The 12,837-nt window shown below is 42.2% G+C and overlaps 1 protein-coding gene across 3 annotated transcripts in view; it reads right to left on the bottom strand.

The window, feature by feature from the left end:
• The window catches only part of SV2B (synaptic vesicle glycoprotein 2B), a 124,107-nt gene that overhangs the window by 30,351 nt on the left and 80,919 nt on the right, over positions 1-12,837 (bottom strand). For 2 of the 3 annotated variants that reach the window (XM_083184229.1, XM_083184230.1), the window contains one exon: positions 7,192-7,918. The exons of the other annotated variant lie outside the window; for it this stretch is intronic. In XM_083184229.1, the coding sequence (XP_083040355.1) occupies positions 7,192-7,735 (544 nt within the window). In that variant the 5' untranslated portion in view covers positions 7,736-7,918. The remainder of the gene's footprint in view (positions 1-7,191; positions 7,919-12,837) is intronic. 3 annotated transcript variants of the gene reach the window in all.

Below are 12,837 nucleotides of genomic sequence, written 5' to 3'. Positions count from 1 at the left end.
GGAGCTCACACACAACAGTGTGCGCGGGGCGTAGGGCGGCAGGCCAGGGGATTCGCCCATGGGAACATCCCCATGAAAACGCTGGGCATTCCCATGTTAATGATGGTGCGGGGGGCTGGCAGCGGATGGCAGCTGCCTGCTGCTTCCTGCATAGGGCACTGGAGAAATCATTGGATTTGTGAGTTGGGGGGGGGGGGGACAGGCAACCGTGTGGGCAGCAGGTGGCATCTGATAGACTCATAAGGCTGCAAAATTCGCAGCCTTGCAAGTCAACCAGAATAACTTCCAAAGACTCAGCAAGTGTGGTGTGTGCATGCTTTTGCTGGTGAATGCATATGTATATATCTGTGTACTGCACATGTATTGCCAGTTATCACAAATTAAATAGCAATTCCAGCCATTATAATGCATGCATCAGTTAGCAAAATAACTCCACAGCCATCAACTAAAAGATTATTAAAATCAACCAAAACAAAACACAGTTACATCATGAAGGGAATACAGAGTGCAAACTGCAGGTGACTGAGAACTGCTGACTTTGTATACAAGACACCAAGCAGTCTATGCTCTGGAAGTCCTTTAAATTGTGGGGCAAGAATAAATTTAGCAATCTCCATTAAAGTGTTACCCTGTTAAGCAAACAAGCAGGCAAAGGTGGTCTGAAAGCGCATTAGAGGAAGCCTCTCGAGAGCTGTGACTCAGCTCGCTTGCACAGTGTTTGACTATGGAATAATCCCAGCCCTGACACATTGTTAGCGGAATGCTGCCAGTGTGTAATCACATTACAGCAATGCCTTATGACAGGGTGTACCATCCTTGCTGCTCACAAACTTTCATGATTGCCATCTGGAAAGTGATACATTTTTCCCTAGCAGAAGGAGTTTCTGACACTGAATAGGATTAACTGATTAATTCAATTATTCTTGCATTAAGAAACTTAAACTTCTTTGCCAGTTATCGGAGGCAGATTTCTGCTTTAGTCAATAGGGGACACTGGAGGCTGTTTGACCACTGCAGCGCAAGACAGCAAGACAGTATTATAAACCTAGCTGTGCTCACATGACCTTTGCTGCTTTCTTACATTGCAATATGACACCAGATCCAAGAAAGGGCTAATGGATGGGAGATCCCAGGAGGGTCTGTCACATTATAGTTGCAGCTATTTAATTGCTCTATAATAGCTCATGGGAATCCACTAAACCGGACAATGGTATGGCAGAGTAGTTTATAAACAGCATATAAACAGTGAATGCATTAAGGTTGTAATGAGGGAGAATGAGGAAGGAACATATAGTCCTCTGCTACAAATAATGCAGTTAGATTTTCTAGAATAGAATGTATTACAGAACATTCTCATAACCAACGCTGTTAATACGGTTGTGTCTGCTGTAGGCATGGTGAGGGAGCCATGGAGCTCATATTGCCTTCCACAACATATACATATGTGAACCTCCTAGCCAACACCCTGTCCTCCATTACTTTTATAGAGAAAAGAGGTGGATGTCAATGACCAAATATAAATTAGGCGTATATAATGTAATTAAGCAAAGGGCTTGATTCTAACCCAGAATCGCTCACAGCAGCAACTATGGACGGTTGCCCATCTTCTAACTTATGCAAATAGTCCTTCCTCGGTGTACATCTGCTCGGCTTAATGTGCAGTGACTGAGAAGCCAACGTTTAATATCTATGCATGCTATAAGTGATGCGTCCTTCCCTATACACCACCATTGGGCATACCATCAAAACCCATCTCCTACACTAGGGCTGGGAGCGCATCCACTTGCATTGCCCCTCCCGTAATACATCCACTGAATGACCTATTACGGCATGCATTAATAGCGACCACCCATTCACCAACCAGAAATGCCCATTCCTTTTGTGCCACATTTTCTAAGACCAACTGCATGAATCGCAATAGCACCTTTGGCTGTACACACTGCGCCATTTCAATCATGGAAGTTGCAAAAAAATTGCTGAACCACATAAGCTTTGTATGATTGTGTTCTGTGCCGATTATGTGCGACTCATGAAAACTCATTGCTTATGTGACCCTGTTCATAGCTAGTTTATAATCCCCAGCATTATCTGTAAAAGATTAAGCCACCTCTAGGAATATGAACTCATTAGACACTACGGGACAAATGTAATAGGGTGTGAGAATTAGAAAGTGAGAGATTTTGGGAGAGTTTTCAAAAACATTTTAAAGCGGCAGTCATTTACAATGAAAAAAAACAGGTTGATTTTGCCATGTAGTTGATTGCCGCTTCTGCTTTAAAAAAAAAAAACTGTTCCAAAATCTCTCACTTTCTGAATCTCACACTCTATTACATTTTGCCCCACACGTCTACACAAATGACATTAAAATATATCTCCTCTCTCATACCTGTATGTACTAGCAGTTTCACAAGCTAAACATGACCAAAACCAAACTCATGGTATTCCGATACATTTCCTCAAAACATTGCTTTTCATCAAATATGCTGCCTGGGAGACATCCTTGATGTTCCCTCATGCAGTTTCCACCACCACAACATCTCTAGTATCAGACCCTTTCTCACCTCATTGGAAAATCAATATTCTGATTCAAGCAGTCATTATTTTGCACCTGTGTTGACCATTGTAATGTCCTCCTATAAGGTCCAGCTGTTCTGACATTTCTTCTCTTCAATCTACTGTACTTTGAAAACTGCTTGGCGTGAGTCTTCACACTCTTCAACTTTTCCACTGTCACCATATCCCCTTAAAGACCAGTTTAACTTCCTCAGCATTTCAAATAAGCCCAGTAGTTTGTGTGCTGGTGCAAGGGCACACACACTGCAGCCTGTGCAGGGCATTCTACAGCAAACAGAAGGCCTATCATCAAGTGATCATGAATAGATCCCTATACAGTCCAGAGATGATTTATGGGCAGTTATTACTACAGAGAGAGCAAATGCTCATAACTAAGAATGGGGTAAAAGAGGCAGACAGGCATGAGCAATCATACACTTATTAGTTGAAAAAGGCATGCCGATACATGCCAGAGGCTGCTAGAAAGATCCCGTTTAACATGTTCGGTTTCTGCTGATGAAACTATTCCAAATAAGAATATACAATAGCAAAGGAAATTAAATTCAAGAGCAGATAAATAGAATGTGAAAGACAATCAGGCAAATGCAATCAATAGGGTAGGACCCAAGGTGTAACCATCTGGTACAGTAGACATACGTCTGCTAAATTCTACCTGACACATGCATTGCAATGATTAATGTCCTGGCACGAAATGAAATTAACACTAAACTTTGAGAAAATTATCTTGTAGAACATCATCTTACAAATTAATTCATATACACACAGAGGTATCATTGGGATCACAGGCCCCCAGTGCGATTGAAAATACTCCCTTAGTTCATGTGCACCCAAAAAGGGTAAATGGTATTGCCAAAATAGGACCTAACCACATTTATTTACTCTTAGGGCATACCCAGCAACCCCGGAGATACCTGTGTACTGACGGCACGTACACTGTGGCAGGAGCTGACTGCTGCTCATAATGTTAAAGTGCAGCACCAGGCTCTTGTCAAAGAGGGAGAGACAGCGATTTGGTGTCACATGGGTGTAGCCCAGACCTCTATAGTGACATTAATCTACATGTTTTCTTTCAGAAATGTAAGTGGCTGAAGAGGAAATAAAATCCATGTACTGTATGAAAACCCAACCATAACACTTAATGAACAGACAACTGGGAGAAAGTCCATAGGATGCCAATGGACAATCAAAGACAAGTGTAACAGATATAGTAAGGTTGATCAGTATAAAGCCTTTATCTAGGAAAATACCTGCCATACTATTCACCAGCCATAAACTGGTTAACCCAGGCCTGGAATTTATCCAGATGTTGGGACCCCTCAAAAATGAGTAAATAGGAGAAACCCCACACCATTTACCCCCACACAGACACTCCCTGGGTCTTGTTTCCTATTATCTAAATATAAGAGTGTCTTCCTGCTGTTCATAACCAACTTTCACTATACAGGTATCTTGGCTTTATGCTCCCCTTCCTGCACCCAAATCTGCTCACAATGGGCCTAATGTCCTAAAATTCATCTTTTCCTCTGCGTCACTCACGCCACTACACTTTCCCATGTCCACCTGTGAGCCCACAAAGATACAATACTACTCTCAACATCCCATTGTGAGCCAAACCCAGTCATTCCACATCCCCTCTAACAATCATCCCAACCATGACATCAAGCTCTGCACCTACACAAGTGTTCCTGTTCCTGCTGCACGTTATTGTTTACATACTTACAACGCTCAACCAGCCCAACAACCAATTTACCTCACTTTCCTGACACCCCTACCCTCCTCTTTTTCATTTTCTGATCTTGTCTTTACCACCTACTTCACTAGCATCTTTCCAGTCAAAATGCCCTCTCCTGGATGTCCGGTTGCTATCTTAAACTCAATGTGTCCAAAACTAAACTTATTTCTCTGAACAACCTCGTGGCCTCTCATGTTATTCAGGAATGTCAACATAGCGTAATCTTCACTCTGCCCTCAATTCCCCCCCTGTCCCTCATGCAATACTTACCATACCTCCCGTTTATTTGGGACTGTCCTGCACCCCACCTGGGACCGGTAGTGTGGAGGAAGGTGGGCAGTTGGGAATTCCCCTCTGCGGCAAATTATGTGAGACAGCAGGGCTGGGGGCATGGCCAGCATCTCTCGTAGCACTGCAGCAGGGAAAACAGCAGGGAAAACAGGGTGTGGCCTCGCCGGAGTATTGTGATTATAAGCCATGCCCCCTGACCACAAGACCACACACCCTATTTTCAGGCACGCACCTTCAACACGCAAGAGTCCCTCCTCCAATACCACCAATGTTGGGAGGTATGACTTAGTAACATTTTCAGATGTTCTCAGTGAAAACATAATTCGAAACCAACTTCATTCTTTCTTTCATTGCATCCTTCTTGTCTTGTCTACCCTCCCCACATCTATTTAGTTCCTCTTTAATCCACCTTAAATACTGCATCTCTCATCACACCTTTTCAGCGCAGTCAAGACTCGCAACATGGGGTCAGTATAAGTGCCTTAGAATGCCTTTTATATTGCGCACTCCTGGCCTTCCATAAAATAATAATAAAAAATGAAACAATTAAAAGCACACCATCATTCCCCCCCCCCCCATCACTTGGTGCGCTGCTGTGATGCTGACATCGCCACATCACTATGCATGACACTGCACCAGCCCTGTATGTCCTTGCTGACTCCAAGGAACAGAGCAGCAGCACAGCGCTGCATGGCACATTGGGTGTCTGAGTCAGACAGCCGCCACCCACAGCCCCACCACTGATAATAAGGCTGCTGAGCTCTATTGTTGCTTCCATTTAATTATTGTGGAATGAGGGAGATATATATTGACATGATATGGCTATACGGTGGTGTCATGGTTCTACTAAATATGGTGACATGATGGGATAAAATAATAACATGCTGTGTAGTACTATGATGCATCTATTCTTTGTGAAGCACAACTTATGCTCAGGGTAGTACATACCTCTCCCCAAGTAGTCCGGACACGCCTGCATTCTTTGGACCACTCCTACAAAATGCTCAGTCACTGACCCCATCACTACTTCACATGCGCAGACCTCCAGAAGGTGCTGAGTAGCGCATTTTGGAGATCTGCGGGGTGTACTGAATTACCCCATTTGTATGGATGCATGTGTTGGTTTTCTACCACAATATGAAAACATATTGATAGGTTAATTGGCTTCCACCAACAATAAATTAACCCTAGTGTGTAAATGCACTTGCATGTACATGTGTTTAGGATAGACTAGAGGAGCCACGTAGTTCTGATCTGTCAGCACATTTTATGTTTCTATGTTATATAACTGTTCCCAACAGACAAGAGACTCCCTGGCTGTGGTAAGTGCCTTTGGCTGGATGCCGGGTACTGTATGCTGACTCGACATTCAGGATCTCGACTGACAGGGGATATTCTCCGTTGTGGAGGTCCATGACCCCATAGAGGGAAAATAGAGTCTGTGGTGAGGGCAGCATGCCCCCCAAGCCCACAAGAGGCTTCTTTGAACCCATCCCCTGTTAGATTACCATACCTCCCAACTTTTTGAAGGTGGGGATCGGGACTCCCGCACGGCTCCCGAAAAGGGATGTCCTCCCGGTATGACGCATCCTCCGGCCGCCCCCACGTTTTCCGCCTCTCTGCGGGCTGAATATGAATTGAATATGAATGCACACAGCATCTATTCTTTTCAGGCTGGGGGGACTCCCAACTGCCCCCCCCCCCCCACCGCGGGACAATGACGGCCCCGGGCGGGACACGGGACCGTCCCCGAATACCGGGACGTTCCCGCGGTAAGCGGGACATTTGGGAGGTATGGATTACCATCGGTCAAGATTCTGTTGATATACTGACCTGGGGTGGGGAATTTTAATAAATCTCTTCTTAGTGGGTGCTTATGTCATAAAAGTAAGTTACTTTCCAAATTTCAAGTTCCTAGTCTTCATGGTTCCGGAGATTTCATGATGAGTCAGCGAGTCCGTCAGAGGTTAAAGCGAGACTTTCAAGTTCCCGCCCCTCCAGCTTCTCGCTGCTTATTACAGTATATTTAGCACACTATGTTTAACCCATAGATACAGAATACGTATTCTAAATGAAGTGCATTTCATTGTGACACGTGTTTGAATTATAACACCATAAAACATATATTTAAATGACTGATAACATGTCAGTGGGCTCCTGAGCAGAGCATAGCTAAAATCAGTATATATTTCAGTTACATCATATACCAAATTGCAATCTACTGGAATTACTGTAGATAAAAAGTACACCTATGTAGTGTACACACGGTGCGATTATGACTTTCTATTAGTTTTTGACTATATATAGGAAAAACTGAATAGATTGAATCGAAATCGAATGGTTTTCAGCAACATTCGATGCCGATTTGATCCAGATGCCCGCTCCTCTTTAGTGATAATCGAACAGAAGAATAGACTGAGCAGGAAAGACTATATAGTACAGATCTGTACTGTATATAGTCAAAAGCGAATACGTTTTGCTTGCCATGCCATTCAATCCAGATCAAATCGCAATCACACCGTGTGTACACACCTTTAGTCATCCATATTATTCCACTGTATTATACTTAAACAAAAATATGTCTGAATTCTTACCCAGCATTCCTTTGTTTGAGCGTGATAAACACATGTCTTTCTCAGCACTGGGGAGCACAAATCCCACAACAAAGACTTCTACCCCATCGGCCATCAAGGCTAGTCCTAAAACAAAGAAAAGGGTCCATTGGAACCGCCCATGGCCACATTCCTGAATGATGTTCTCATATTGATAAGCCAGTTGCTCCTCATCCTCCATTCTTTCTGCCATAATGTCAGCATGGTCTTTAAATTCATCTTTAATGCTTGCATCCTTGTGTTTGGCCCTTACATCGTCAGGGTGAGGTATACCCTGGTATTCCCCTTCATATATCTCATCATCTTCATCGTGGCCCTCTGTTGCATCACTCTGCGCATCTTCATCCTGATTGGCCTGCTCTCCACTATTATAGTAGCCATCATTGGGTGCATAATGTCCATAAGTATTATCTTGGTACCTTGAGTAGTCATCCATGGCTTGGTTGCTGGTCTGTCTCTTCACTTCTCTAGCTATATCGCGGGCTCCTTGGTAAAAGTTTGAATCATTTCTGAAGCCATCTTCCATTTTCTGTTGGGTTACTCTATTACATATGCCAGTGTTTACTACTGGACAATGAGATTACAGTTCTAAAACAAATCTGTGTTTGGTAATGAGCTTGAAATGGTGATACAGGAAGATCACTTTGTGGAGTCCACATCAACAGGCCATAATACTCTTCTGATTCATGTGGCTACGAATGACCCCAGGCTGAAAGTACACAGGAAAATACATTTAGATATATAAGAAACAAAGCAATAGTAAAATAATAAAAATAAAAACATTCATGTAGCCTAATATTCAGTCTAGCTTGAAATCACAAATCATTATAATCTAGACAATATTAAGTATTAGTTACATATGCAGCTTCATTATATTTTATTTATAATGGCAGCGTTGCACCTAAGACAGAAAATATTACTTTTAGTGATGTGTATGCGACAGAATCAATGGGATCAAAGCCAAGATATTAGATCAGTAATGGCTAACCTTGACACTCCAGCTGTGGTTGAACTACACATCCCAGCATGCCCTGCTACAGTTTTACTATTTGGCCATGCTAAAACTGATGCATGGCATGCTGGGATGGGTAGTTCAACAACAGCTGGAGTGTCAAGGTTAGCCATCACTGTATTAGATGTAGTGGTTTATACTAGTGGTTAAACTTCTTCCTTTCCCCCAGTTTGATGATTTATTGATGCATTTCAGCAAACTCATTGAAATTTGTCTATTACTCCATAGATATACATACACACGAGAATACTTCCATGCCAGTGACTTGACAAATCTATCTGCGGTTAAGGACCACTCGCCCCTCTCACCATGGGAGTGTATTTTTCCAATCGCATCCCACCTAAGAAGGACAAACTATATATAATTTGATAAGTAATACAAGCCAAGATAAGGAGAAGACGGAGAGACCACTACGCTGCAAGCAGGACCCCTGTCAGTGAATTCTAATAGCATGAACTTTACGATCACATATTATTTCACTTATTGATACTTTACTATCTTTGGCAGGCAATAGTATTTTCTATCCTAGCTGAAGAACTATCACTTTATCCCATTTCCATGGGTGCGCCCAACACCCATGGGAAGGATTGGGAAATGCTGGACGCCCCCCAATCCTTCCCACCCACCATTCTCGCATTAGCAAATCCTGGCCATCGGGGGCCAATTCGGTCCTGAGCAATCAGATCTGAATCACTATCTTATTGCTCATAAGTGCTCACCATCTTCCTTACATCCATACGTATAAAAGTTGCTATTTGGTATTATAAATATCTGCATTTGTTGATGAGATCTCCACTTGTACAAATAGCTTGTTGACAACAAATCTGGAATACATAGGAAAAAAAAGATCTCATTTCTATATATAGTGAGATATCATTTCATCAGGACTGATGAGCTTCTAAAATAACCATATGAAATATTAGGAGTTGTTGCTTTGTATACGGCATCTTGCATTGTGTGCTTAATTAGTAACTGTGCTGTTAGTCCATAACATTTACGTGCTTTTTCTGTATTTATAGAATCACATCTGCGTACTTAATTATTTCATATGCAAATCTTAAAATGGAAAGACAAAAATAGTATGGCAATTGCATTATACAAAGGAATCATCCTTCATTCTCTCTGAGATTGGAATAAAATTGCCAAAATAGAAATGTTTGAATTTTGGAAGTAAACACAATATCAGAGACAAACACATTATTAGCAATAGCAGTGTATGGGACTCTGTAATGTCATGTAATAATTATGTATAGTCCTGTACTAGTAACTTTCACATCATTTTAAAAAACAATTAAAGTCGTACTGTACAGGTTGAGTATCCCGTATCCGTTATCCGAATTATTCCGAAAACCATACATTCCAGAAAGTGAACAAAAATTTTTTTTTTTGCTAAAAACTTACTGGTAACAGCATCACAGGGGACATGATATGTAACTGGCACTATATATGTGCAAGACAATGATTGCTTGGCATTTAAATTCAGTGCCTGAGATAGTACACAAACTTTGTTTCATGTTTTGAAACCATGTTTTATGCACAAATAAAATATATTTGTGTTTATTTCATGTGTTTGATGTATATGCACAACATAAATGCAAGATACCTCAAGATACATCATTGAAATATTAAAATATCCAAAATACGGAATAATCCATTATCCAAAATTCTCCTGGTCCCGAGCATTTTGGATAAGGGATACTCAACCTGTAGTTGTCTCCCATTTATGTGAACCAGTTTACAGTATTTAGGATTAAGACTTAGAGCCTGTGGGATCTACAATGGCAGCTATGTTTGCTCCACTTCTTCTTAGTGTTTTTTTTTTCTCAAATGTATGGTACTGTATATCCGTGCAGTGCTTCTGAACAACTCCCGCACCATTTCCACAGTTTTTACATTAGACTCCATTGCCAGTCACAATGAAGACCCAATTACCAGGGAAATTGCATAGATTATGTTCCTTTCAAAAGGAAATTGGGCCTGATTCATCTTCAAACAGACCCGGCTTATTGGCTCCAGGGACCAATTGTGCAGTTCTGCCCATGTACGCATTTGCAGGGCCACTGTACGAACACCTTCTCGACTATTACATTCACTGAGGTGTTCTTACGGGAAGGGGGGGGAAGCAGACAGGGGGTGTCTGGAGGGGAACGCCCAGCGTTTTATGGGCATCCCCATAAAAATGCTGGGCGTTCCCCTGGAATGAGGGCCTACCGATGCCTGCCAGGGGCAGACGGCGGACATCACAGGACACCGAAGGAAATAGAAAATAGTTGAGACTGACATTTATTTTCGAAGGCGGGGGGGTGTTCAGTGGGGCAGCCTTTTTAGGGCTTAGTAAGCAGTGATTTTCGCTGCTTATCTAGTCAAGCAGAATCAGGTGTGGTATGACTGCCCGACAATAGGGATCCCGACAGTCAGTATACCGACATCGGAACCCTGACTGCTGGTGCACTGACAAGGGGGCAAGCTTAAAGAAGCCTCTGTCAGTTGGGATCCCCCCTAATGGAGCACCGGCAGTTGGGATTCTAACTGTTATACTAACTGTTGAGATCCCGATTGTCTTACCTGCAGAATCAGGCCCTTCGTCTGGCCACACAGTTCAATTCTGCCATATGCCATGTTATGTATATTTTTTTATACCAACTGGACTTTTCTCTTTTAATAAATTGTGTTTTTTTTTCCTGTCACGTTATGTAAGTTCTTTAACCCATTTTACTATACTATATAAATATTCACTCTCCTGCGCAGTTTACATTATTCCATGTAGATTATATTGACATCCACATAGTACAGATTACCTACTGCTCATGAAATTGCAAAAACCCCAACAGTCAAAAGGGAATCCCACAATGACCCCAACTGCTAGAACAATTATAGCTTCTGCAGAGACTCTCAATGTTAGGGACATTGTAACATTATTCCAGAAAACAGAGACCCACGTCATACAGTGTGACCATTGGAAGCCATTGCCCAGAAAGTCCTTCTGCTAGCCAACTAAAAATAACCTACAGCCCAGAGCCACATAATATAGAGATTTCACGTTCTAGCCACTTTGGACAGAGACTCCATGCCCAGAGATCCCCATTACGCAGTGGTCTCAAATGTTAACAATATAGCAGGACCCCTCTGCTTGGTATGCAGTCAATAGGTTAACAGTACAAAGGACGACAGTCAATAAGTCGACCACTATTAGTCCACAGGCCAAAGGTCAACACATGAAAAAGTTCTACGCGGCTTGAGTTAACTTGTTCAAAAGGTCGACACAACCAAAAGGTCATTTTTTTTTAAGTGACTTGTTCCTAAGGGTGAGTGGGTGCCGGATATTAGGGCGTGCCTGTGTACACCAACCTGGCACACCCCCTGCGCACGCCTATGAAAGGCATCACACTCTTTCACACCTTTTCATACACAAATAGTTTTTCCTTACTGATACCATCTAGATTATAAACCGTCTGAAAAGCAGTGGAGTATATTATACAGCATTCCGGGTGTCTCATAGACCTCATTACAATGATCTATGCATCCTAAGGCAAGGTCCTTACTCGTAGATTGCTCAGGCTGCACCGAAGTTGAAGGGAAACATAAACAACAAATCCTGTTTTTTGCAATGATGAGAACAGGCAGCAGACCCTGCCTTTATACGCAGGTGCTTTTTGCCACTTGGGAGTTTTCTAAACACATTCCAGTCCTTGCATGATTGCAACATACGTGCTTGGAATAAGACGAGGCTCTTTCACCATTTATACCCTTGATATAAATTTCCTGAATATATAAAACATAAACCCAGTACATAGAGTAGAGCTACATTGTCCTCATTATTTAACAGGAGTAGAATCTTACATATCAACTTTAATGCAGTTGGAAATTCCCAAGTGCACAAAAAAGTACCCAGAGAAATCTATAAACTTTGGAATGACACATTTTACAACTGCCTAGCACGAATATAAATCCAGTACATCTCAATGGATGCAGAATATTTTTTCTAAACAGTTTGTTAAAATTATAAAATTGTAAAACATCTAACAGTTTATTTATTCGTCAAATTATCTTGTTGTTTTATTTTTATATATATATTATTTAATGTATGTATATGTTTATTTATATAAAGCAATCATTTTCTTTGAAAAAAGGGTACTTGTGAGTTATCCGGGCGTCCGATTTTTAAATCGGGTCGGATCGGGACATCGCATCGCATCGCATGCGACCATCGGATGCGATGCGATGCGATGCGATGACTTGATTTTTCCATAGGAATCAATGTTAAAATGGACTGAGTCCATTTTAACATGGAATTCAATGGGAAAATCGGGTCCTTTTCATACCCCTACTATCCAAGTGGGCATGGAGTTGGATATAAACCTGTGGCGAGCGTAGCGAGCCACCGAGCCCGAAGCGTGGCGAGCGTAGCGAGCCCCGCGAGGGGACACGGAATACCGGCCCCTCGCGGGGCTCGCTTCGCTCGCCACGCTTCGGGCTCGGTGGCTCGCTACGCTCGCCACAGATTTATATCCAACTCCATGCCCACTTGGATAGTAGGGGTATGAAAAGGACCCCTTTTTCCCATTGAATTCCATGTTAAAATGGACTCAGTCCATTTTAACATTGATTCCTATGGA

This window comes from Crinia signifera, chromosome 4, assembly GCF_055691185.1.
Source record: "Crinia signifera chromosome 4, ASM5569118v1, whole genome shotgun sequence".
In the NCBI taxonomy this organism is placed as follows: Eukaryota; Metazoa; Chordata; class Amphibia; order Anura; family Myobatrachidae; genus Crinia; species Crinia signifera.
This window is presented reverse-complemented; position numbering and strand designations above follow the sequence as displayed.